This window comes from Ceratotherium simum, chromosome 7 (genome assembly GCF_057802395.1).
Source record: "Ceratotherium simum simum isolate JZ-2026a chromosome 7, ASM5780239v1, whole genome shotgun sequence".
NCBI lineage: Eukaryota > Metazoa > Chordata > Mammalia > Perissodactyla > Rhinocerotidae > Ceratotherium > Ceratotherium simum.
In genome coordinates this window covers 47273828-47299377 of record NC_141906.1, presented here as the reverse complement: position 1 = coordinate 47299377, position 25550 = coordinate 47273828, and the positions used below count along the sequence as shown (strand labels likewise).

The window sequence follows — 25550 nt, the reverse complement described above, 5'->3', positions numbered from 1 at the left end:
TATCTGTATCAAATGTTATAAGTTTGGAACCAATATTTTCTCTTCTAGGAATCTATTCTAAACATACAATCAGAGTTGTAGACAAAAATGTACAAGAGACTGTTATGTCTGCATTCTTCACAGAAGCAAAAAAAAATAAATAGGAGAATGGTTAAATAAATTCTATGATGAAATACTAAGCACCTATTGAAAATCATGTTTTGAAAAGTGTGTGTATATGTTTATATATGAAGACTATAATGAATTCATTAATGTATTAACCACATTACTATTTGGTGATGGAATTATAGGTGTTATATGTATAATTCCAAATTTTTCACAGAGTATTATTTTTATGATAAAAAGTTTAAAAATCAGCTATTTTAAAATAAAACCATTTAAATAGCCAACTCCTTTCATTCTCATTAAATCATCATTCATATTAAACATGACACGTAATTCAAAGAACATTTAAACGATTTTTTTATCACTATTACCCGAAGATGGTTAATAGAATTGTTCAAATTTTGACATCGGAGAACAACATACATAGAACCAAGATATAACTCAATTCAATGAACAGCGAGATAATAGTGAGGGTCGTGAACAAACAATAAGTCAATCACCTGCTTTGTGTCCATCTCTCTATTCACTAAAGCATAAAGATGATGGTAGGTAGAACTACTGGTTTTCACATTAGAAACTCTCTTTATTTCAATGTTCTGAAAAATGGAACATAGAAAATAGATGGTTAGGTTAAAAGCATTAATTTTCATTTAAAGCTGATCCAATACAAAAAAATAATTTCATAGTCTAATTAATTATCCTTATTCATTTTTTTTCACATGGGATCATGCACTGTATTTCCACTAAACTGAAATTCAGGTTTAAAAGGTACCTTATAGTTAGGCAACAGGTGATGCTGTATAGTTTACTGCATCACATCAGAAGGAACGTTGATGTCAATAATGGCAAGCTGCTTCCCTACTGATTCTAAGTTTGATCATTTGGTTACAGTGGTTCATACCCAATGATAAGAGAAAGTTCTCTTCTTTTTTCAAACAGAAGTAAGCCAATGAATAAATGTAGGAGGATGATAGATACCTGTTGGTGCCCAAGTATCATTTCCCAGATTACTTGGTAATTGAAAAGAGAAAAATATACCTTTATGATGGAGATCTCTTACAGTCACCACCATAACCAAATGAGACAAATACAGAATATGAGAAACTAGTCTAGTCTTTCCACACTAATCTCTTCAAAAGGTTTGAAACAGAAAAGTTGGCTAGGGTTGGGGAGACAATGTTCTACATTAAGAGACTAAAGAAACAAAACAAACAGAAGCAATGTGTGAACCTTGAGTGGATCCTGGTTTAAAAAAAAAAAAAAGCTATACAACAATTTTAGGGATAATTGCAGAATTTTGATTACAGACTGTATATTAAAAGGAATTAATTTTTTAAGGAATTAATTTTTTAAGCAATTAACGTTAATTTTCCTGGTGTGTCATTGTGGTTGCACAGGAGAATGTCTTTATTCTTACAAGAAGCGTGCTGAAGTATTAGGGTGAAATGTCATCTCTACAATTTACATTCAAATGTATATATACATACATATAACTATTTGAAACCTATACACAATGCAAACAGACATTCATTGTTCTCAACTTGTCTGTATTTTGAAATCTTTCATAATAAAAAGTTGGGAAAAAAGTACAACCACGCATTTACATATAATTCATATTTGCTAAATCACTTACACAGACAATGTTTTCTTCGCTTTTCATTAATTTGGAATTAAGACAAAGGTAATCAAAAGGCATCATGGATAAAATACTGCCTGCCTTGTAACACAGTACTGAGGGAGTGACTGAAATCTGAGTCTTCCATTTGAATCTTGTTGGATCAAATATTACATGGCAGATAGCTCAATATAAAAGCAGGAAGACTGACAAAATGAAAGGCTTAAGAGGCAAATATCTGGTACTTATGCTGATCATACATATATAAAATATACTTGTATATACAACTGAATTAGACATCCCTTTATTTGTATGTCTTTTTTTTTTTACTTCAACTTAACTTTCTAGATAAAAATAACTATGTAATTTTGATAATCATCCAAATATCCATTTCAGCAACCACAACAAGCTAATGTGAACAAGAGAACCAATACCTTTTAAATTAATTTCCACTTTATTTAATAAATTGTTTTTTTAAAAAATAAGCTCTGAATCACAAAAGCACACATTTTACTCCCATAAAGAAATAGATCCCTCTCACCACTTTATGTAAACTTGTGTAAATTTATTAACTTATCTGAACTTAATTTCTTTATCTGTAAAATGGTAACTATTTACAATGGCCAAATCTTGAACGTGGGAAAGCCTATAGGGCAAATAATCCATTTTTTTTTAAATAAATAAAGAGCATTCAAAAAAAAAAAGGACAAATTATTCAGTTTTGTTTTTTTTTTTTTTTTTGTGAGGAAGATCAGCCCTGAGCTAACATCTGTGCTAATCCTTCTCTTTTATGCTGAGGAAGACCGGCTCTGCGCTAACACCTATTGCCAATCCTCCTCCTTTTTTTCCCCCAAAGCCCCAGTAGATAGTTGTACATCATAGTTGCACATCCTTCTAGTTGCTGTATGTAGGACGCAGCCTCAGCATGGCCCGAGAAGCGGTGCGTTGGTGGGCGCCCGGGGTTCCGAACCCAGGCCGCCAGTAGCGGAGCGTGCGCACTTAACCGCTAAGCCACGGGGCCGGCCCAATTCACAGTTTTTTAAAAGTCAAAAACATTATAGTTTTTCAAACAAAAAACTTTTTGAGACAACTGGGGAAAACTGAACACAGACTGGATATTAGATGATATTGGGAACAACATTGGTATTGTGCTTTAAAAAAAGTCCTTATACAACAGAGATATATACTAAAGTATTTACAACAGGTAAAATGATATCTAGTATTATTTTTAAATACTCCAAATATACTCACGTGTTACTTATACAATTAAAAGTTAAGTTTAGGGGCCGGCCTCGCAGCATAGCGGTTAAGTGCGCGCGCTCCGCTGCTGGCGGCCGGGGTTCGGATCCCGGGCGTGCACCGACACACCAGTTGTCAGGCCATGCTCTGGCGGCATCTCATATAAAGTGGAGGAAGATGGGCATGGATGTTAGCTCAGGGCCAGTTTTCCTCAGCAAAAAGAGGAGGATTGGCATGGATTAGCTCAGGGCTGATCTTCCTCACATACACACAAAAAAGTTAAGTTTAAACAAATGATATTTTGACCTCATTGAATTCTAATGGTAAAGAATTATTATTAACCTAGTTCTTCACAACACTCAAAGTAATTCACCTCAAAAAGAGTCGGAGGAGGAGGTGGCAGACTTGTAATTTTGGCAGATCTCTCTTTTTCCACAAGGAGTGCTTCCTTTCGGGCTTTTATGTGCCTTAAAAAACAAGAGATGTCATAAATTAATCTCTCAGGTAATAATACAGTACAACCCTTCGGGTTAAAAATGTAAAAGCCATGGGATCTCAAGAAATCCTCCAGTGTGATCCCACAGGTTCAATATGCTGTTTAATAAAGAGTCTATATCCAGTGGACAAGTAAGAAAATGTTTACCAAGTGAAGGAGGTGTATCTAAAGACGTAACGCTCTACAGTGGGGACTGACCCAACAAATATCTAATGTTCCTTAGTTTAGAACAGTTAGAGTCAAAAAACTAGAAATGTTGATAAAGATGGCCTACTGTATAAAATGACCACTGCTGACTAGTAACAGGCTCCTTCATTTTCCCAACATATAAAAATACTCACTAATGACTTCCAACCTCTTTTAATGTTCTTAATCACACTGATTTTCTATTTTTACATTAGAGGCAGACAGATTTTGGTTGACGTGTATTCTGAACTAGCCATACATTTCTATAGAAACGTAGTAATCACTGCTGAAGTAAGACTAGAAGAGAAAGCTCATTTGTTACTACGTTCACCTAAGCAAACCATTCCACTAACTGCATTATTTTTAAACCAAGTTTAACAAATGCAATGGAAATAACATGACTTTTATTTAAGAACTGCTTAAACAGTATCCAATGTACCTTCTACTTCTAGCCATATCAGTTTCAGTGGAGAATATGATAAAAATGATTATTACTTTACCAGGTTTTTTGTTTCATTAATGTTTCCTTTTGATTTTTCTGTACTTTCAGGGCCTCTTTATGCCTCATTTCTGCTTTTCTTTTTCTTTCTGCTGCCCGCTGTGCCAGAGCATTTAAATCAGGTTCCTAAAAATACATATTACTTACAATGTCATGTTAAACAAGATTAAAATGCCAAACATATACTAATATGGGTGGTTCCCCAGTCAGGGCAAAATACCACGAAGGTGGTATTAAAATGACTGAGGTTTAGGAAACACTGCACTAAAGCACAAAGTTAATGGCGCATAAATAAAGCTACAACAATCTGATGTCAGAACTAAAGGCTATTACTAAAAACATACACTAAAATCAGGGACCAAGGAACATACTTGATTTCCACATTCTTTAAAGAGATTTCTTTTTCTCACTAGTAGTTTGATATCAAAGACCCGCCTGCTTTGGAACCAGCTTGCTTATTTTGTGCTATTATCTCTGGGACTGCAGTATAGTATTTTCCAACCATGAATCACAATAAACAACAAAGTAAGGTCAGGGAACAGTCTTAAATACTGAATTAAGTTCTATTTTGCCTATCTGCAAGTCATCAAAGAATTTTTACTGTCTGTGAACGAAATCCAAGTGTATATACATTCAACTATACATGAAGAATCATAACGAAATGGGAAATCTGAATCCACTCCACTGAATCTGTCCAAAATGCTTGAAATAAATAACTTCTGATTCAAAAGGTTACTATTTTATTTACCCAGCTAGTTAAGGACTGGAAGAGAATAACGCAATTTAAATATCATAGGAAGACAGATTTTACTTGACATAACCCTTACTAGGCAATGAACCTAGCACCCTTCTTAAATTATATTAAATTTACAAAATAGTTCAAGCTGCCCAAAACAAATTCTGTACATGAAAACATTTTTATCAGACAAGTATTTAACAACTATAATTTACTTTTAACCAATATTACTACCCCAGACAGGTAGTCAAATAAGTGCTCACATTTTCTTTGGCTTGTTGATGTCCCTCTCCCATACTCCTTAAACTTGCCAAATACAGTTTTTCCAAGTTCTTTATTTTCTGAGTTTGTGATTCTTCCCATTCTGTCCTTAGCTCTTCCGCCAAACGAGCAAATTGCTGATTTCTCCTCTGTTTTATATCTTCTCTGATCTGTAAAGCGATATCTCTTTCCTGTTCTCGAACCTAAAGAATGAATATTTAACAATTATATGAAAAGAGGCTTACTTCAACTTTTTTGAAAAGCTATTTGTAAACAGGAACTTAAATGAACTCTCTTTAGGGCTATCAAATCTCCTGAATATTCATTCACATTAGATAAGGCCTATGTAAAGCAGAAAATCCAAGTGAGGTAGAAAAAATTAAAATCTCAAGACTACTTCTAAAGTTCCCTAACTGATTAGCTATTATAACTCCTCCAGCAAAGCCCTAATGGACCGCCATTATCATTCTAATAACCTATAAAGAGGCTAAAATGGTAAGTATGATTCAACAAAATTTACAGCCCAGATGAGTATAGACAGAGGTAGATGAGAACTCCATATCTGTGGTCCATCATCCCCCATTCTAGACATAATGGAATTTAAAACACGCTTCACAAAGACTTAACCATCTTACTCTAAAAAAGACTTCTAGAAAAGAATAATCTACAACCTCTTAATAAATTTGTTTCAGCAGCTAATCTTTCCAGTAAGTCTTCTTCAAAGTCATTCTGATCTTCCTGCTCTAATCTTCATCAGTAACACATGATTTTAAAAAATATTTAAATAATTATTTTCCAATAATTATTGAGTCAAATATTCTCTATCCTCAAATTCTTCTTCAATCTATTTACCATTTCAGCCTATTTTTCAAATATTCCCAAACTAGTTAATACGCAAGAGCCGAACCATAGCCCATGTACAGCCAGAAAAGGTTTTTAAATGCAACATTTTATTTAGAACATTCTAATGTAAAAAATACAATAATTTGGGGAAGACAAAGAATTTGACACCTTGTTCCAAATAAACCTTACCTGTAGCAATCTTAGTTTTCGTCTTCTTTCATAATCTTCCTTTAAAATGAAGGCTTCCTCATTAGGACTCAATTTCAGTCTGCCAGCACTCACTACCTTTCTTTTCATTTCTGTGCACTTTAAATAGAAAGGTTCTGAATTTTAAAAAAGAAAAATGTCTATTAAAATAGGGTAGCAAAGATCAGAATACTTTTTAAAATACATATTACTACTTTTGACAGTTAAAGGGCTGTATATATGCATATAAAATAATTTGGGTAAATAAAGTCCAACTGACTTACAAATAGCAATTATTAATTCAGCACTTACATCAGCAGTTCTCAAATGGGTGGGGAGGGGTTAAGTAGAGGGTGACTTAGAATTACTTGAAAAAGTTTTTCCCTATCTTCAGTAGATTTTTGTTTACCTAGAGTACCTGGGACCTGACTTACTCCTGATTGGGATTTCCAGATTTTACCTAGCTTAAAGGTAAAAAAGCACCAAGACTTTGAAAGATGTATTAGCATAGAATAAATGTTTTCACAACTACAATATAACACTTTATAACTTTGATAACTTGTTCATAAGCAGCAAAAATGATGTAATTTTAAGGGCTCCTGGTCCCTAGATTCATCTCCTAGTCTGTTGTACATAACTTCATCACCACGTGTCATTGTATTGTATGAAATCACATCAACCCCTCAACAATTCTTCAATAATTACAATGGTGTGATTTTTAAATGAATGATCATTTAAAAATTTTTTTTAAGAACGATTCTGATGTTTGGATGAGTCAAGTGTTTAGATTCCCAGATCTATTCTACTAGTGCTACTGTTTACACTCAGGTATTCTCACTCCCACCCCCCCCAATAAAAACATGGATGCAGTTCTTAGATCTTTCTGAAGCTAGCTTAACCCCCCTTCTTCATGAGGAAGATCAGCCCTGAGCTAACATCTGTTGCCAATCCTCCTCTTTTTTTTGCTTGAGGAAGATTGTCCCTGAGCTAACATCTGGGCTAATCTTCCTCTATTTTTTGTATGTGGAATGCCATCACAGCATGGCTTGATGAGCAGTGTGTAACTCCACACCCAGGACTTGAACTTGTGAAACCTGAGCCGCCGCCGAACGCAGCAAAGTGCACGAACTCAATCACTATGCCACTGGGCTGGCCCCAATCTTCTAGTAATTCTTGCTCTGCCCACCCACCCCCTCATTCCTGACTTGCCCTACCTATAACACATTACCTTTCCATTCTTATGGGGACTAATCTAATGTTGTCTTGCATTAGCTTCCTCTAGTTTTTCAACAATTGCAGTTTGCCCTTTCTAGTTAGATTCCTAACAACTTGAAGGATAGACGCTATAGTTTTATTTTATTTTAATAATCAAATTAATTTGATAAATAACAACTACCAGGCAGTATTTGACACACTATGGATGAACACTGTTTTCACTCAGGTGTAATCAGAATAAAGGCTAGGAGAACTCAATGTTAACTAATAGACACTAATACTTTCCGTGAATTCTCCACCAAAACATAAGCTCAACGAGGGCAGGAATGGTCTTATTCACAGTGTTATGCCCACAGCCTAAAAACAGTGCCTCGCACATAAGTGCTTACTTACTTCAGTAAGTGTATAGACTGAAAGAATGACTCATTCAGCGAGTTAATTCATGTAAAGTGCTACAGAGGTATACAGGGTCATTGTTACTATTTTCAACAGGACTCTGACGCCAAAAAGGAATAAGTGCTTGCATTTGAAAATCTTTTCCAATGCGTCCCTCTCATCTGAGACACGGCTTTGATAACAGAAGGTAAAGTGCTGATTGTTTTCCTCATTTTAAAGATTTTATTTATTTTTATTTTATCTTTTTCCCCCCAAAGCCCCAGTGGATAGTTGTATGTCGTAGCTGCACATCCTTCTAGTTGCTGTATGCGGGACTCGGCCTCAGGATGAACGGAGAAGTGGTGCCTCAATGCGCACCCGGGATCCGAACCCGGGCCACCAACATCGCAGCGCGCGCACTTAACCACCAAGCCACAGGGCCGGCCCGTTTTCCTCATTTTATACATGAAGAAATAAAGGCCTCTTGGGTTAAAGGACTTGTCCTAAGTGACAATATCTACTGGCAGAGCCAAGGGAAGAATCTGCTTTCCTTATTCCATATGGCTCCTAACTTTCTGACATACTAAAACACGTGGAGTGAGGAAAATTTTGTTTAAGCTGGTATTTTTTGCAAGTGGGGATTGACAAACAGGGAAGAACTGAACAAAGAAGAAAAATGAGCAAGATTAAATTTAGTCTTCACAATGTGTATTGTTTGAAGGTCTTTGAAAATTCACATTCAAATTTTTAAAACTAATTCCTGATAAATCTCATATACATAGTATCAAGGAAAAAAAGACAAAAAAGAGAACATACTGTAAAATTCCATTTATATGAAGTTCAAAAACAAGCAAGACTAATCCACGATGAGAGAGGTTAAAAACAGGGGTCACCTTTCTGGAGGTTACTGACTAGGAGGGGGCACAAAGGAGCCTGCAGGGGTGCTGAAAATGTTCTCTATGTTGATCTTTGTGATGGTTACACAGGTGTATACATAGGTAAAAATTCCTCAAATGGTACACTTAGACTTGTATATTTTACTCTAATTTATACCTTAATAAAAAAGAAAAATATTTTTTCATATACTCTTTCCTCAGCTTCTCTAAATGTCAACCACAGTACAATGATCAAAACCAGGAAATTAACACTAGCACAATACTTTTAACTAATCTACAGACTTTATTCAAATTTCATCAATTATCCCACTAATGTCCATTTTCTGGACCAGGACCCAATCCAAGGACAACACATTACGTTTGATTGTTGTGTTACTCTGGGTCCTCCAAGAAGCAGATGCCAAGACGGGATTAAAACCCACGAAGATTTTATTAGGGGAAATGTCCGTGTGAGGGAAAATAGGGAGGGAGCTGGTAAAAGCTGGGGGCACTCAGACTTCCATGGAAATCTGACACAGTGAAGGAGGGAGGGCAAGTTGGGTAACCGCCTCTTAGACTGCCCTGCAGTCTAAGGAAGGTTCAGCAAGACCTCTGGGGAGTCCTTAAGCCAAAGTCCCTTGTTGCTCTGCAACAGGGTTGCTATGCTCAGTCACTGGCTAGAAGCAGGCCATCAGAAGCAACCATGTAAATGGATTTCAGGATACAGGAGTTGAGGGTCTGTGAATTACATTCTAGCCGCTGCTGCTGAGGTTGTCCTGTCTCTTTGGACTCCTCTAATCTGAGATAGTTCCTCAGTCTTTCTTTCAAGATCTTGACATTTTTGAAAAACACTGGCCAGATATTTTGTAGAATGTCCCTCAATTTGGATTTGTTTAACCTTTTCTTGTGGTTAGACTGCAGGGTTACGCATTTTTGGCAAGAACACCACAGAAGTGATGATGTGTCCTTCTCAGTGTATCACATCAGGAGGTAAATGATGGTAACATGTCTTAATACTGGTGATGTGAATTTTGATCACTTGGTTAACGTGGTGTCTATCAAGTTTCTCCACTGTAGTTACTACTTTTCCTCTATAAGTGTCTGGTGGAGAGACAGTTGAGGCCATAAATATCATGTTCCTCATCATACTTTTGTCCACTAAGTTTAGCATACATTGATGACTGTTGTCTGAAACAATTACTGTAGCAATTATCAAAAGGTATTTTCTATTTCTATTATTCCTTCTACATTTATCAATTGGAATCCTACTGTAAGGAAGAGTTTCCCCTGCTCCCTCACTTATTTATTCATATCAATATGGATTTTTAAATTCTATGTATTATTACTATCCAGTTACAGAGATGATGCTACTTATCTTGCAAGAGTTTGTCCTGAGGATTACACGGCACCTGGCACTGTAATCATAAAATTAATACTAGACTTAGAAAATTTGGGTTCAAGACCCGACAATGCCACTTCGAGCAGGAAGACACTGGCGGATTCACTTTCGTCTTGTTTTCTTAAACAACATAACGGGAATAATAATATCTACCCCAACAGGTTGTTCTGATGATTATGTGACTTAATGAATGTAAAACTGCCAAATACCTTCTAAGTATTTAAGACGCAAACGTTCCCCATTGTTTTAAAAGCTCAGTTTGTGGCAGGACTTAATACTTGAGAAACTAAAGGTGAGGGACATTCTCTGCAGTAAACGATTCCAGGCAGCGTCTTAAATGGCTACCAGATTTCAGGCCGCGTCCGCGAGTGACATGGAGGAAGGGTGGGCAGGACGCACCGAGAGGCGTTTGCAGCAGCAATCGCGGGGCCCTCGAGGCCACCCCGACTTGGAAGCTTGGGCACCCCGCGCGACTCGACCCCAAGGGCGCGCAAAGCCACACGTGCAAAAGGCCCGGGAGCAGCCTCCCGCACGAAGCGGCCGGGCGTGGGTCGGGACGCGCCTCCCGCCCCCGCGCTCCTTACAGCCGCAGCCGGACCCGGCCAGGGCCCGCGGCCTGCCGGGGCCCGAGACCCGCGGGCCGTCTGCGATCGCCACGCCGCGCCTTCACGGCATCCCCCTCCTCGGAACACACTCCCGGCTCCCGGGCCTCAGGGAGTCGAGCATGCCCGGGACGGGGTTAGACGGCGCGTCCATCCCTCACCTGAGAACCGGACGCTCAGAGTCAGGACCCGCAGCTCAGACACAGAAAGCCCAGGCGGCCGCCACGGATCAGCTTCCCGACAGCCGTTTGTGCGCCTGCGGGGCGGCCATCGCGGAGCCCCCGTCACTTCCGTCATTCAAACCGCCCGCCAATGGCGGGGCCAAACCGCGGGAATCGGCTTGGTCCCGCCTCCCCGGGGGCCGCAGGGACGGCCGCGCAGGAAAAGCCCGCTCCCCGCGCACGCGCACGCGCCAGCACCTACGTAGAGCCCCATTATTTCTCATATCTGCTGTGGCTTTGGAGTATTACCTTATGTCTCTCGACGTGCTTGTTTTACAGATCAGGAAACAGAGGTCCAGAAAGAGGAAGATATTTGCTTAGAGGCATGAGGGTAACTTTAGTCTTAAGACCCATCATGAAGATGCCTTGGGATATGCATCCTTTTGGACACTGACTACACAATTCATTTGGTACTGTTATGCCGCAGTTAGTGTCCGATAGCTTTCATTAAAGGCCTCCAACTCGTACACAGGGAACCATATCATGATACACTGGGCCTCCTTATGTCACGGATTTATCTACAGAAAATAAGCTATAATCAGAGAGGAGATGAGTGCAGGTTCGTATTTATTAACCGTCTATTATGTGCCAAGTCCAGTGTGCTAGGTGCAGGGGAGACAAGGGTAAATGGATTATGGCGCCTATCCTAGATTTTGTGGTCTAGGGGTTGAAACATAGCAGGAATCAAAGGATTAGAAGATGGGGAGTGAGGGAGAAGAAAGTTGCTGACCAGCTCTGGCTTCCTTGTGGAGAAGAGGTCAGAGGGAGTTAAGACAAGACTGAAGGCAGGGAAACCAATTAGGATACTACTGCAGGAAGTGAAAGAGGTTAGTAAGGAGAATGGAGAGAAGTGAGTTGATTTAAGAGGCAAATAGGAGGCCAAACATCAGGAATTGCTGGTCACCGGGTCATGGAAGGCAAAGAAGAGGGAGAAATCAACCATGCTGCCCGAGTTCCACATTTGGCAACTGAGTGGATGGAAATAACATCCTATTGGAGCACAGGAAGAGGAGCAGGTTTGAGGGAAGTAATGAGTTCAGCTTTGAATATTTTGAATTCTGTTTATGGGATATCTAAACAAAGGGATGAATTGCAGAAATATTTAGGAAGCAAAATTAGCAGTACTGACAAACAGTGGCATGTGAGGTTGAGAGAAGAGAGAGAGTGAAGTTAACCTCACAGGCCACTAGCAACGTTGATGGTGGTGCCATCAATCAACGGAGAAATCAGAAGTGGGAGTCAGTTAAGTGCGCAAGGTGATGAGCTTGGCTCTGGACATGTTGAACGTCATGTGCCTGTGGACCATCCAGTGATGTGCAGTAAGCAGATGAATACAGTGGTAGACGGCCCACAGAACCGGACTAGCATATAGACTTGGGTTTTATTTCCATACAAGTGATAAGCAAAGCTATAGAAGTAGATGAGATCACTTAGGGAGAATTTACAGGGTGAGAAAAGCAATGACCTAAGGACCAAACTGAGGAACACCATCTCTTAAAGGAGTTGGAGAAAGGAACTGTCAAGTACATGAAGAAGAAATAGTGTGATCCCACCTCGGTTTTACAGACAAGGAAGCTGAGTTACAGAGAGATTCAGTGACTTGGCCAAGAGCACATGTAAGTAAAGGGTGGAACAAGGACTAGGATTCATGGCCTTATTGCAAATACTAGGGTTCTTCCTCGCTGCCTCCCTCCCCATTTCCTGTCACATTTATCTTGATGAATAATTGTATTTATTCTAAAAACATATTCTTCAACATCCTCAACACAGACTCAGAGATACCCTCCCACACTCAATGACAGATGTGCCCATTATTTCTTTTTTTTTGTGAGGAAGATTAGCCTGCAGCTAACATCTGTTGCCAATCCTCCTCTTTTTGCTGAGGAAGATTAGCCCTGGACTAACATCCATGCCCATTTTCCTCTACTTTGTATGGGACGCCACCACAGCATGGCTTGACAAGGGGTGCGGCATGCGCACCCGGGATCTGAACTGGCAAACCCGGGCCCTCGAAGTGGAGCGTGTGAACTTAACCACTACCCCACCGGGGTGGCCCTTCCCATTATTTCATGTCTTGGGCTAGGTTTAGTGCCCCCATGTTTTCCAAAAGCACTCTGCACATTCCCCGTCATGGCACTTATCACTTCTTATTGAAATGAGCTGTTTATGGGGCTCTCTATTGATTAGACTCTGAATTCCACAAGAACTGGGAATGCATTTTGTTCAGTTGCCCAACATGTAGAGCTTCTCAAATGTTTGTTGAATGAATGAATGAATGAATTATATGCTCCACTTGCTCAATCTGCATCCTGGGCAGAAATTCTACTATTGGAGATTTTGAATTAAGGCTTATTGTATTTTGGGCAGTGAGGATTCAAAGAAAACATAGTGGGCTTAGAGTCAGAGGGTTTGGTTTAGCATCACAACTCAGACTTTCTAGCTGTAGGACCCTAAGCCAATGAGCCTTAGTTTCTGGTTTGTTTCTCTATTGTTGCCAGCTAGACCACCCTGGAATGTCTGAAATGGCTCACTCGTTATGACTGGCCGTTGATGCTGGCTGTCAGCTGAAAGCTCGGCTGGAACTGTTGAATGAAGTGCCTTCCTGTGGCCTCTCCACGTGGGTTAGACTTCTTACTAGCTGAATTTTGAGAGGAAGTGTTCTAAGAGTGAGCATTCCTGGAGAAAGAAAGTGGAAGCTGCAAGTTCTTTTAAAGGTGAGGCTGTGAAGCAGTAACAGTAAGTTCTGCCACATTTTATTGATTAAGTATCATAGGGCCAGTCCAGAGTCAAGTGAAACTGGTAGACAGTTAGCCCTCGATGATTAGGTAGCTAGTAACTAAAGTTTTTTTTTGCAGTTACTAATTATTGCTTTTAGTTGTTTACCTGCCCATTATTAACTGTGTTGCTTAGGCAATATACTATCCGACTCCCACTAGGTTCTTATAGATAACATCTCCCTGGTGCCTTGGTCACCATGGTAATGGGGATTTGAGCTATTTTTCAGGAATTAGGAATCCCTTGTCCAGTTCAGGCTGGTTGAGACCACCAACCCATCAACTGGGCCCACACAGATGCCCAGTAAGTGAACTTTCTGATGTCAAGAGGCTAAAACCTCCACCCTCAGATCATGCTAATGCCACCATTTTGTCAACATGCGTCTTATGAAGAGGCATGAAGTTTGAGTACGCTTGTGCAGATCATCAGTTACCTCACCTCTCCTCACCTCCAATCATCCATCTCCACACTTCAGACCACCTTGCCCCCTATCCCATAATATCCCTGAGTCCCCATTTTTGAGGAGGTGGATCTGAGACTCGTTTTCCCACTTCCTCATGTGGCTGGCTTGTGATTAAAACCCTCTCTCTGCTGCAGTCTTGTCGTCTCAGTCATTGGCTTTCTGGGCAGTGGGCAAAATTGAGCCTGGTTCGGTAACAAAAGTGAAGGAGAAATGAACTCCATCTCTCAATAGAGAGAGTGACAGAGAATTTAGGGCCATCTTTAATCCACCACGGTTTGTTAGTAATACTTGATCTGCCCTCTTCACAGAGTAGCTGAGAGACTCAAAAGACCTGAATCATACAAGAGCACTTTGTAGACTCTAAAGAGGTATACCCGTGTTAGGTAGTTTAGCAGCTATTTTATGTTTTCTGTCTAGCACCTTTCTCTCCTCTTCTGGTGCGTACCCAGCCCTCCAGGCCACAGGCATGTGACCCAAACTGGGCAAATCACAGTTCTCCATCTCCCTAGCCACTGGGATTGATCCGAGGATGAGTCCATAATCTAAACTGGGTCGTCAGAGTCTTTCACAGGAATTTTTCTTACTGGAGTTAGCGAGGATGAATATTTTCTTCTCTGGGCTCATGTTGGGATATGAAACTGGAGCTTCCTCAGAAAGATTCCCCACCATGTGGCCCTCCACAAACTGGTCTGGAAGAATGACTCTGACATTCAGCAAGAACACAGAGAGAGAATCCTTACAGTGTTCAACTCCTTAGATCCAGCCATCTCTGAGGTGAGCCCATTCTACAGACAGGAGACCATGACAGGAGCCATTAAATCCCGACTTTTTACTTAAACTGCTTTGAATGGGAGTTTCTCTTTTTTGCAAATTAAAAGAGGCTATAGATTTACATTTAAATTCTCATAGACAAACAATATCTGGGCATCTTGGGAAATAGTATAGAATAAAAGTTAAGATCTTGGACCTACAGTACAACTGCCTGGATTTAAATTTCTGGCTTAGCAACTCTGTGACCTTGAACTAGTTCCTGAACCTCCTGTAAAGTCAATTTCCTCATCTTTAAAAGGGATGTAATAAAAGTACTCAAAAGGCTGTTGGGAGGGTTTGTGTGTGTGTGTGTGTGTGTGTGTGTGTGTGTGTGTAAGGAAGATCAGCCCTGAGCTAACATCCATGCCAATCCTCCTCTTTTTGCTGAGGAAGACCGGCTCTGAGCTAACATCTATTGCCAATCCTCCTCCTTTTTTCCCCCAAAGCCCCAGTAAATAGTTGCATGTCGTAGTTGCACATCCTTCTAGTTGCTGTATGTGGGACGCCGCCTCAGCGTGGCTGGAGAAGCGGTGCGTCGGTGTGCACCCAGGTTCTGAACCCTGGCCACCAGTAGCGGAACGCATGCAGTTAACCGCTAAGCCACGGGGCCGCCCCTGTTGAGAGGTTTAAAGCTCTTAAGACAGTGCCTGGCACAAAGTGTGCAATAAATATTATCTTTTTTGGCTTTTATTTTAATATGTTCATTTTAGACTATAGGAGGCAAAAAAAAAACAAACCCACAAAAACCTTTTAAATGTGTTTATTGGTGTTTTTGGTTTAATTTTTAATTAGGTCATTTTGTACTTTGTAGGCCTCGGGAGAGGTATGTATGTTTAGCTTCCAGTGTGATTATCCCATTAGGAAGAACATTAATAAGCAGTGATCAAGAGGAGGAGTTGCCCTAGGCAGTGATGACATTAGTGTGACTGGTCGCCATGTCATGCTGTCCCTCCTCAAGACGGAACTGCAGCCTTTTAGGATTGGAGCAGTTTAAGATGTTTCTCTGATGTAACAGTTTCACCCTTCTGAGGTCACTTTAATCTTTATCCACATCCAATATGAGAGACTGACGTTAAAGTTGGTGGGGGACCCTCAATAATTCTCATATATAAAATCTAGAAGAAAGGGGATCTCTGCAAGAACAGAAGTAATCAAACTCCATCTGATCATCTGCCACCTTCCCTCTCTCTCTGACATAAACACCACAAGAGTTTAACAAGCTCAGAAGGGAGATTAAGAGTGCCCAGATCAGGCCGGCCCTGTGGCTTAGCGGTTAAGTGCGCATGCTCCACTACTGGCGGCCCAGGTTCGGATCTCGGGCGCACACTGACTCACTGCTTCTCCGGCCATGCTGAGGCCGCATCCCACATACAGCAACTAGAAGGGTGTGCAACTATGACATACAACTATCTACTGGGGCTTTGGGGAAAAAGGAAAAAAAAAGGAGGAGGATTGGCAATAGATGTTAGCTCAGAGCCAGTCTTCCTCAGCAAAAAGAGGAGGATAGCATGGATGTTAGCTCAGGGCTGATCTTCCTCACAAAAAAAAAAAAAAGAGTGCCCAGATTAAGAGTGTCCAGCAGGAGAGAAAAGATGGGCTGGGAAAGGCTTTTAAAAGGTATAAATATTTTTTTAAAGGTGTGTGGGTAGGTCCAGGGATGGGGAGGAATTGGGCCATTTATTTAAGGAAAGTAAGAAATAAGAGGAGAGAATGGAGAAATTAATTGATTTTGTTTCATCTTTTTCAGCACACTGCTAATATGAGATTTATTAGTATTATTAATATCTATTAAGCCATAAGTGTGTAGACAGTGAGTTATATACTTAAAAAGACATAGAAGTCTAAATGGAAAGGGGGAAAAAAGGAGATTATTTACAACCCAGAGAAGTACGTAGCAGTTGAGGAGGATTGGGTGGGGTGGGGGACAGTTTTGCAGCTGGAATCAGAAGATGTGGATTTGAACATCTGTTTGACCAACAGTTAACCTCTCTGAGGCTCAGTCTCCATCTATAAAATGAGGATAAAAATATCCAACATTTATTGGGCACTGTATGTGCCAGGAATGTTAATATCCAAACTGTCTTATAGAGCAGTTGTAAAGACCAAGTATAAAAAGTTGTAAATATCCTACATAAAAGTATATCAAACTATAAAAGATCATACTACAATTTGGCCGCCAGTGCAGACTTGGGGCAGGCACCTTCCACACTGCAGTTTCTTTGTTACTGCCGTTTCACCTGCTTTAACTGATCCAGCTTTTACACTACAAGAATTAGCACTATTTGGTCAGAGTTCTCTTCATCCAAAATTATTTCCATTTACCTGTGAACATAACGGTAATCTACACCCTTGCTACCCAAAATGTGGTCCAAGGACCAGAAGCATCAGCATCAGCAGGGAGCTTGTCAGAAATGCAGACTCTCAGGCTCCACCCCAGATCTGCTGAATCAGAATCTGCATTTTAACTAGATCTGCAGGCAGTTCATACACACATTGAAGTTTGAGAAGCACTGCTCTACACAAAGCCCTGTGTGAGGTAAATTTAGGACAGAGTAATTTATGTCCAAATAGGAGTAGAAAAGGGGAAGCAAACGGGTCGTAATATGAAGAAGTAACAGAGGTGGTTCACGACACCATCGCAAATGAGGATAGTGGTTCCTTTTACTAATGCAGACCTTGGCCACTTCGTGGTGTATGTATGTGGGGTAGTAGAAAGAGTATACTGGATTTGGAATTCTTGTCCTAGCTCTGCCACTTACTAATTTAGAAAATCAGTCACTCTGAGACCCAATTTCCTCACCTATAAAATGGAGATTATAATATCTATAATTTATATGAAGCATTGAACACAGAACTGGGAACCAATTGTTCCTTTCATCTCCCTTGGTGGAGTGTGTCCAGGAGGGTAATAATACGATGAGGTGATGTTATCTTTACGGTGTATCACATTTCTCTTCATGGGAGCTCTCACCCAGAAACCTGGGATGTGTCTATGTACTGGGCATCTTAATAAGATGGTAATTATCCACTTATAAGTATTTTGGCTGCATTATATTTATTCATTCATTGAATATTCATTGAGCATCTACTAAGTGCCAGGCACTTTAGTTGAGGATACAGTGACTAACCAGATATTAAGAATACAACAATGCACATGAGAGACATGATCCTGCCCTCAAAAAGGCAGTGCAGATGTGTGAACAGGCTCTTACAATACTGAATGTTAAGTCCAATAGCCTGTTCATTCCTTACGTGCCTGTATACCCAGCAAGTGCCCTGTTCGAGCCTAAAGTGAGATTCTTATATAAATGGTGAACTAGTGGGGTGGCCACCAGAAGTCTGTAGGTTTCCTGAGGGCTGGGATTAGCAGAAAGAAGGGGGCAGTGACTACTGGGGAGACAATTGATGGGTCTGCTACACCAGAGATCCAACACATATGGTAAACACTCCATGGTTTTCAGAAAGGAGGAACTCCAGCTATAAATCTTTGGCAACAGGAAGAAGACAGCTGGGGATCCAAGATATTCTAGCAATTTCAAAGGGAGCAATGTCTTGATAATATAATGCATATGCTTTCATTGTGTGTTGGTGTAAAATATTTATTTAAATGATTGTAGTTGGGTGAAACAGGCATATTGAAGGGAATTCTGCTCTTCTAGAATACTGCCAAGCACAGCTGACAGAATAAATTTATGCTTGCTTCAATCTTTGTATTTTTGCACTTGTTTTTTTCTTCAGATTCCACAAAGTAGTGACATGGGACAATCTTTCAGCCAGACATCCCTCTATAAGCTTTCCTGCCCTGTTTAAACCTACAGTATGGGACTGGCCAGGTAGTGTAGCAGTTAAGTTTGCAGGCTCTGCTTCAGTGGCCTGGGGTTCACGGGTTCGGATCCTGGGTGCGTCCCTACTCACCGCTCATCAAGCCATGCTGAGGTGGTGTCCCACATAGAAGAACTAGAAGGACCTACAACTAGGATATACAACTGTGTACTGGGGCTTTGGAGAAAAAAGAAAAAGAGGAACATTGGCAACAGATCAGCTCAGGGCCAGTCTTTCTCAAAAAAAACCCAAAACATACAGTGGTTCTCTTTTACATTATACATCAACTGTGGATGTCTCTTAAGCTTTCCAGATCTTCTATAATATGGCACTAAAAAGCACAGAGCTTTGACCCTTAGTTTCTTTATTTGTAAAATAGGAGTAATAATATCCACCATGCCAAACTCATGGGACTGTGTGACAGTCTAACATGATGATGCATCTGAAAACACTTTGTAAACCACCAAGTACTATGCAAATGTTATGATGATTATGGTGCTCTTATCCTTCCAGCCTTATTTCAGGACACCTGTCTGCTGCTCTTCAGCTGGGCCACAACATGCTATGATTATTCCCCTCTCTGAGCTGGTGCTCAAGCCATTGCCCAGCATGGTGAGGAAGAGAGTAGACCCTGAGGCCAGACTGCCTGAGGTCTGGATGATAATAGTACCTGCTCATGGGCTCTAGTGAGGATTAAATGAGTTACTCCTGTAAAGCGCTTAGAATGGTGCCTGGCATGCAGTCAGTGTTATGTGTTTGCTGCTGCTGTCCCTCCTGCCACTGTTGTAGCCGGTGCTCTTTGTACCTTACCATGTCTTTCAGGTCTAGGTCACATCCCACCCCTTCCATAAAGTCTTCTTCTATAGTTTTCTCCTGCCTATGAAATGTTGCACCTAGAGCCTGTGTCACACAGGTTAACTACTTGTTTGTTACTTAACGAGATGATTGTTCTTCCCAGTTAGATGCATTAATTTAACATTTAATGAACACCTATTATCACCAGGCTCTTTACTACACAATGAGAGAATAAAGAGATACAAGACACAGAGCCTTCTCTCAAAGTGCTCATGGCTGCTGGGGAAGATGATCACATTCCCATTTGTGGCCAGATGACCAAGCAGGTAATTACAATGGGGGGGACTATAGACAATGTTTGTGTCCCCTCCACATTCATATGTTAAATCTTAACCCCCAATGTGATGCTGTTTGGAGGTGGGGACTTAGGGAGGTGATAAGGTCATGAGTGTGGAGCCCGCATGAACGGGATTAGTGTTTTCCTAAAAGAGGCCCCAGAGAGCTCCCTTGTGCCTTCCACCACGTGAGGACACAGTGGAAAGAGAGCCGTCTATGAATCAGGAAGCAGGTGCTCACTAGACACCAAATTTGCTGGTGCCCTGATCTTGGACTTCCAGCCTCCAGAACTGTGAGAAATAAATGTGTGTTGTTTGTAAGCCACCCAGTCTATGGTATTCTGTTACAGCAGCCCAAACAGGCTAAGACAGGAGGTAATAGGAGCCCTGATAAAGGTACACATGGGCTCCTATAGAAACGAAGAGTAAAGAGAGAAAATTCAGGCTGGCAGAGGAAGGCTTCCACGATTTGCTGAAGTTTTTACTGAGGCTTAAAGATAATTAGAAATTGACAAACACCTGAATACTGTCCCCGTGTCTTTTGCTTCTTTGAATCACCAACAGTTGCTGAAAAGATTCAGATTCAACAGTTTCTGAAAATTAAAAATAGTTAATATTTTACTATTTTTGCCACATCCCAGGCACTGAGCTAAGTGCTTTATGTGTTCAATTCTCACAACTCACAATGACCCTATGTGGCAGGTAAAATTATTAGCCTCGTTTGAGAAAGGAGGAAACTGAGATTCAGAGAGGTCACATGCTAGGAAGTGAGAGCAATGGATTTCCAAATTAGAACTTTTTATTCCAAAGTCAAACACACAAGCTGATTCTATACTATACATTTTGGAATTGATAGATCAATTGATGATATTTCCTAACCGCAATCTTGATACTGGCTCAACACAAGGTTGACATAAGGGAAGCCATATTGTAGAAAAGAAACCATATTGCAACTTTGGATGACCTCTGACTAACTAACCCAGCTGGATATACACCCTCCAAGAGATCTACCTGCTGTGTAGATTTTATGACCCCTGCTTGTGTATGTACCTCCCAGCTGCGGTAAGCCTATAACTTTGTTCTTTTGAGTTCCTTAGGAATGTGATGGCCCCCAGACAAAGAGTCTATCTGGTGTGGCCACTCCCAGTCTGTAACACCAGAGGGTCAACATTCCTAGCCCCCTCCCCTGTAACCCACTGGCCTATATAACTGCTTCAAGATTCTGTGCCCCCCTTAAGATGGTTCTTTGGGACACTTCTCCCCCATTTTCTGATTTGCTAGCTTATCACTTAACAAAATGCCCTTTTTCTGCCACCATCTTGCCTCTTGATTTGTCTCACAGCAAGCAGATGGTGCCTTTTGTAGCAGTCTTATTTTCTGATTGGATGATGGCAGACCCCTCTGCAACAGTCTCCTATTTCCAGATCTTAGCTCCTAGAGTCAGTATTATTGCTGCTTTCCAAAGTCATTCTTATTAGGAAATTGTGTCTCTTGGATTTCCACCCTCTCAGCTAGTGTCCTCCATTCATCTGTTCCAGGCCTCAGACACTCTGGGTGTGGTTCCATCCCCCTGCATTTTTACTATGAGCCTTTTTGGCTTCCCCTCTTCGTGCAGGGTTTTGACCTTTATTTCTACCCCAAACATTCTCTTGCCATTCTCAAAAACCTTAAAGCCTTCCTGTATTAGTTTGCTAGGTCTGCCATAACAAAGTACCACAAATTGAGTGGCTTAAACAACATAAATTTATTATCTCACTGTTCTGGAGGCTAGAAGCATGAGATCAAGGAGTCATCAGGTCCACGTTCCTTCTGAAGGCACCAGGGAAGGATCTGTTCGAAGCCTCTCTCTTAGCTTCCGGTAGTTCTTTGGCTTGTAGAAGCATCACTTGGATCCCTGCCTTCAGCTTCAGATGTGTTCTCCCAGTGCGTGTCTGTGTCCAAATTCCCCCTGTTTATAAGGACACTAGTCATATTGGATTAAAGAGCACCCTACTTCAGTATGTCCTCATCTTAACTAATACCTCTGCAATGTTTGGAACAAGGCCACATTCTGAGGTATAGGGGCGTTAGGACTTCCACATATGAATTCCTGGGGGGCCCAATTCAACCCTTAACAATTTCTCTTGAAGCTAGTGCAAGGATTGTGAAGTACACGAAACAACTCTATTTGTTCACAAGCTCACAATTCAGGACTGCACAGCGTGAAATCATAATATTATAGATGTGCAAAGTGTGTGGGATTCCTTGCTCCTCACTAGTGTGGGACCAATGTTGTGTGACTCCCAGGGTTGCTCTGCTATTCCTAGAATGCTGTGCTTGCTTATAATGTGAGCTTCTTGATGGGAAGGATGATTCCTCAGAGCATCAAGCCAAGTATGTGCTTGATAAGTAGTGGGATACAAATGCCCTTCCCTTCATTTCCACAAGTCTACAACCTACCCATCTCTCAAGGTTCAGGTAATCTTAAACATTCTAATAGCTACCATTTTATTGAGCCCTTACATTGCCCGGTGTTACACGGCTCAAGTGACAGAGCTGAGTTTTTTACCCAGATATTTCTGACACTAAAGTCCATAGTCTTCCCATTCTTCTCTGTTCACTCCATTATTTTCCACTCTACCCGAATCACTCAATAAATATTTATTGTGATCAGACTGTATCCCACACTTTCTCTGCTCAACATTAATGGCACTTTCTATGTAGTTTTATAATTATTTTATAATAATGTCACATCCTCTGGTAGACTGCAAACACCTTGAAGGAAACCACCATGTCTAATTTATCCTGTACCCCTACAGGGCTGGGGAGAGCACAGTGTTTGAACCCAGGTAGCACTCAATAAATAGCGGGTGAACAAGTGAAAGAATATATGTACCCACAAATATTAGACATCAGACTGTTTTTCAGGTCTGTGTTCTGATTTTTATAATATGATCTAGCTTTGAAAATAACTCTGGGCTTTAATTCATTGGCTAGAAGGGGATCTTCTTTTCCTATATGTCTGATGTAATAAAACTTTGAGCATGAGAGTTTCTCCCTGGTGTATCACTTTTTACTTAGTGATATAAGTAAATTTACTCGGTGACCCAAATTTCAAGTCAAATCAGTTGAGAATGGCTTTATCATCATTTTAGTCACACACCACCCATTACAGAACCACCCTTTCTGGAGCTGCTAGAGCCCCTTGCAGCAGGTTCCATCCCTCTCAGACTATCTCTGTGGGTTCCACATTTGGGCTCGTGTTGACCTTTCTCCTTTAGACAAAGTCCTTATCCTATTTCTGTGAGTTAAGTCTCTTGTCTCCAACAGGCTTTCCCAGGTTTCAAGCTTCTATGTTCTTTTTCCCTCTTTTTCTTCCTCTCCCCTCCCATCTTTGCTCCTAAGACTTCACTATTGGGACACTACTGGAATTGCCCCCAAATCTTCTAATAGGGATCTACTCATCCTATACTTTCTCTCCTCAGCTTTTACTAAAGAGCCTAAGAACTTCATAATCTATCCCCTGATGTCATCAAGCCAAAGCCCAGGTCAGAAGAAGGGTGTCCCTTTTCGGTACATGCCCCTCTTTCACCTTCAACACTAGTCACAACAGACCACGTTCAGGGAGACTTAAAATAACAAACAAAACCAGTACATGATCTGTGGTTTACCAAGCAGTTCACTGATAGCAGAATTAGCACCATTGTGCCCATTCTACAGGTGAGAAAGCTCATGCTCAGAAAGACTAAATAGCTTGCCTGGTATTACACATGTTGTAAATGGCAAGAGTGACACTCAGTCCTTTGTCTTTTGACCCCAAATACAAGGTTCTTTAGGCCAGTACAAATGCATACTAACATATTAAAGAGAATCTCCTTTCAGGCTGGAAAGCTTTGCATTCTTTTCCTTCAAGACCTGATTTCCGGTATTATTACATCAACTTCTGTGTTGAGCTGTTACTCCTAGACAGACAATTGCAATTTTTGAGGGAGCAGGGAAAGCATTTTGGGGACTCGTGCCTTCTACTCTTCACCCTTGGAATAGCCAGGGGGCCCTCTATGGCTCACTTTTATGGCTAACTTCGCTCGGACTTTCCTGACCCTCATCTCGCTGAGTCTCATTCCTCAGGCTGGCTTAATTCGAGTTGAAGGATTCATAGGCAGACCACTCCTCCTAGGCATAGGAGGTTTGCATTTTAAGAAGGATCTTCAAAGCCTTAATGCAAGGAGGTGAGCAATGGGCCAGTTTGAGGCACTTTCCTACCTTTACATGATGGTGTCAGGACCAGTAGTGGGAGATGAGGCAGACACCTCAGATATTGCCCTTGGTGAACATTTTCTGTTTCAACGCCAGTTGTGGGGGAAAAGTGGTAGAAATTATGTCTACCACTAGATGGCAGATTAGTCAAATTTTGGAATATTTGCTGGCACTTGAGAAACTGTGGGAATATTTTTTCTTGCTTTCATAAATTTCCCTGCATTAGACATGAGAAGGGAGACCAAGGTCACCAGAAATAGGAAAAAGTGAAAGCAGCGCCATTGCTATGGATAAGAGCAGGTTCTCCTCATCTTCTCTAAGTGTGTATAGTATACTCGGCCTGCCCTAGAGAAGCAATCAGACAGCACATCCAGGTAACAACAGCCTAGTGTTTAGTACCTGTTATATGCCTGGCACAGAGCTATGCATTTTACCTACATTATCTTCTTTGATCCTTACAACAGCTTTCTGAGGCAAATTTTTGAAATCATTATTTTGCAAGTGAAGAAATGGGCTTATTAAGGTTCAATATATTGCTCAAAAGCAAGTAGCAAATAAGTGACAGATGTGGGATTTGAATTGATGTTTGTTGGGGAGAGGGTCCATGGGAAAAGGGGGAGTCTTGAAAGGCCTGAAATTAAATGGTACATCACCATTCAAAGCCTCTAAGAGGGCTTCAGGGCGGACCACTGTGTCTCAGGGCAGCAGCTCTGAGTGGAGAAAATACCTTTAAGCAAATTGTATGTACTCATTGTAAAAAAAAAAAAATCAACACAGACTATCTTAAGAAGAAAGCAAAAACTACCTTCAAATCTTATTATCTAGATAAATCATTTTTTAACCATTTTTAGTCAGGATTCTACAACACTGTTTTGGTTTTGTTTTGTTTTTTGTTGTGGATACATAACTATGTAGATTAATACAGAATCTTCACTATCAGTTTTAATGATTGTGTTTTATTCCATTGTACTTAAATCCCTTAAATCACTTACCCAGTTCCTACTGATAAATTTGTAATTGATTTCCAGTTTTTTTACCATTATAAACAATTGTGTAACAAATTCTTTGTGTCTACTTCTATCCAAGGCATCTCCTCTCTTGTTGATTGGATCCCATCTCATCTACCTTAATTCCTTTGTCATTTTTTTGTTTCTGCCATACCATTGCTTTAGCAAACAGGTATCAGATAATAGCTCCCATCTTTCAAAACAATCTTCCTTGAAGTCACTCCACCTCCAGCTACGGCCATGCTCTTTGTTTCCCTAGACACCTAAAATTCTTGAAAGAGTTGTTGGTACCTGCCAACCTCACTTTCTATTCTCCAGCTTTCTCTTGAATCCACTTCAATCAGGTTTTCATCCACCGTCCTCCACAAACAGTTCTTATCAAGGTCACCAGTGACCACCAAGTTGTCAAACATAATGATCAATTCTCCATCTTCTTGTTTCTTGCATCGTTTGA

At 40.7% G+C, this 25550-nt stretch overlaps 1 protein-coding gene across 11 annotated transcripts in view; it reads right to left on the bottom strand.

The window, feature by feature from the left end:
- Window positions 1-10929, bottom strand: part of CEP295 (centrosomal protein 295) — a 49232-nt gene extending 38303 nt beyond the window's left edge. For 10 of the 11 annotated variants that reach the window (XM_087433578.1, XM_087433580.1, XM_087433581.1 and 7 more), the window contains exons 1-6: window positions 10794-10929; window positions 6170-6303; window positions 5140-5340; window positions 4142-4266; window positions 3333-3426; window positions 606-701 (exon numbers count right to left, since the gene is read on the bottom strand). In XM_087433578.1, coding sequence (XP_087289704.1) covers window positions 606-701; window positions 3333-3426; window positions 4142-4266; window positions 5140-5340; window positions 6170-6303; window positions 10794-10929 — 786 coding nt within the window. Of the gene's footprint in view, window positions 1-605; window positions 702-3332; window positions 3427-4141; window positions 4267-5139; window positions 5341-6169; window positions 6304-10793 lie in introns of those variants that run through there. The other variant, XM_087433587.1, reaches the window with a different exon arrangement.
- Between the last annotated feature and the right edge of the window lie 14621 nt (window positions 10930-25550).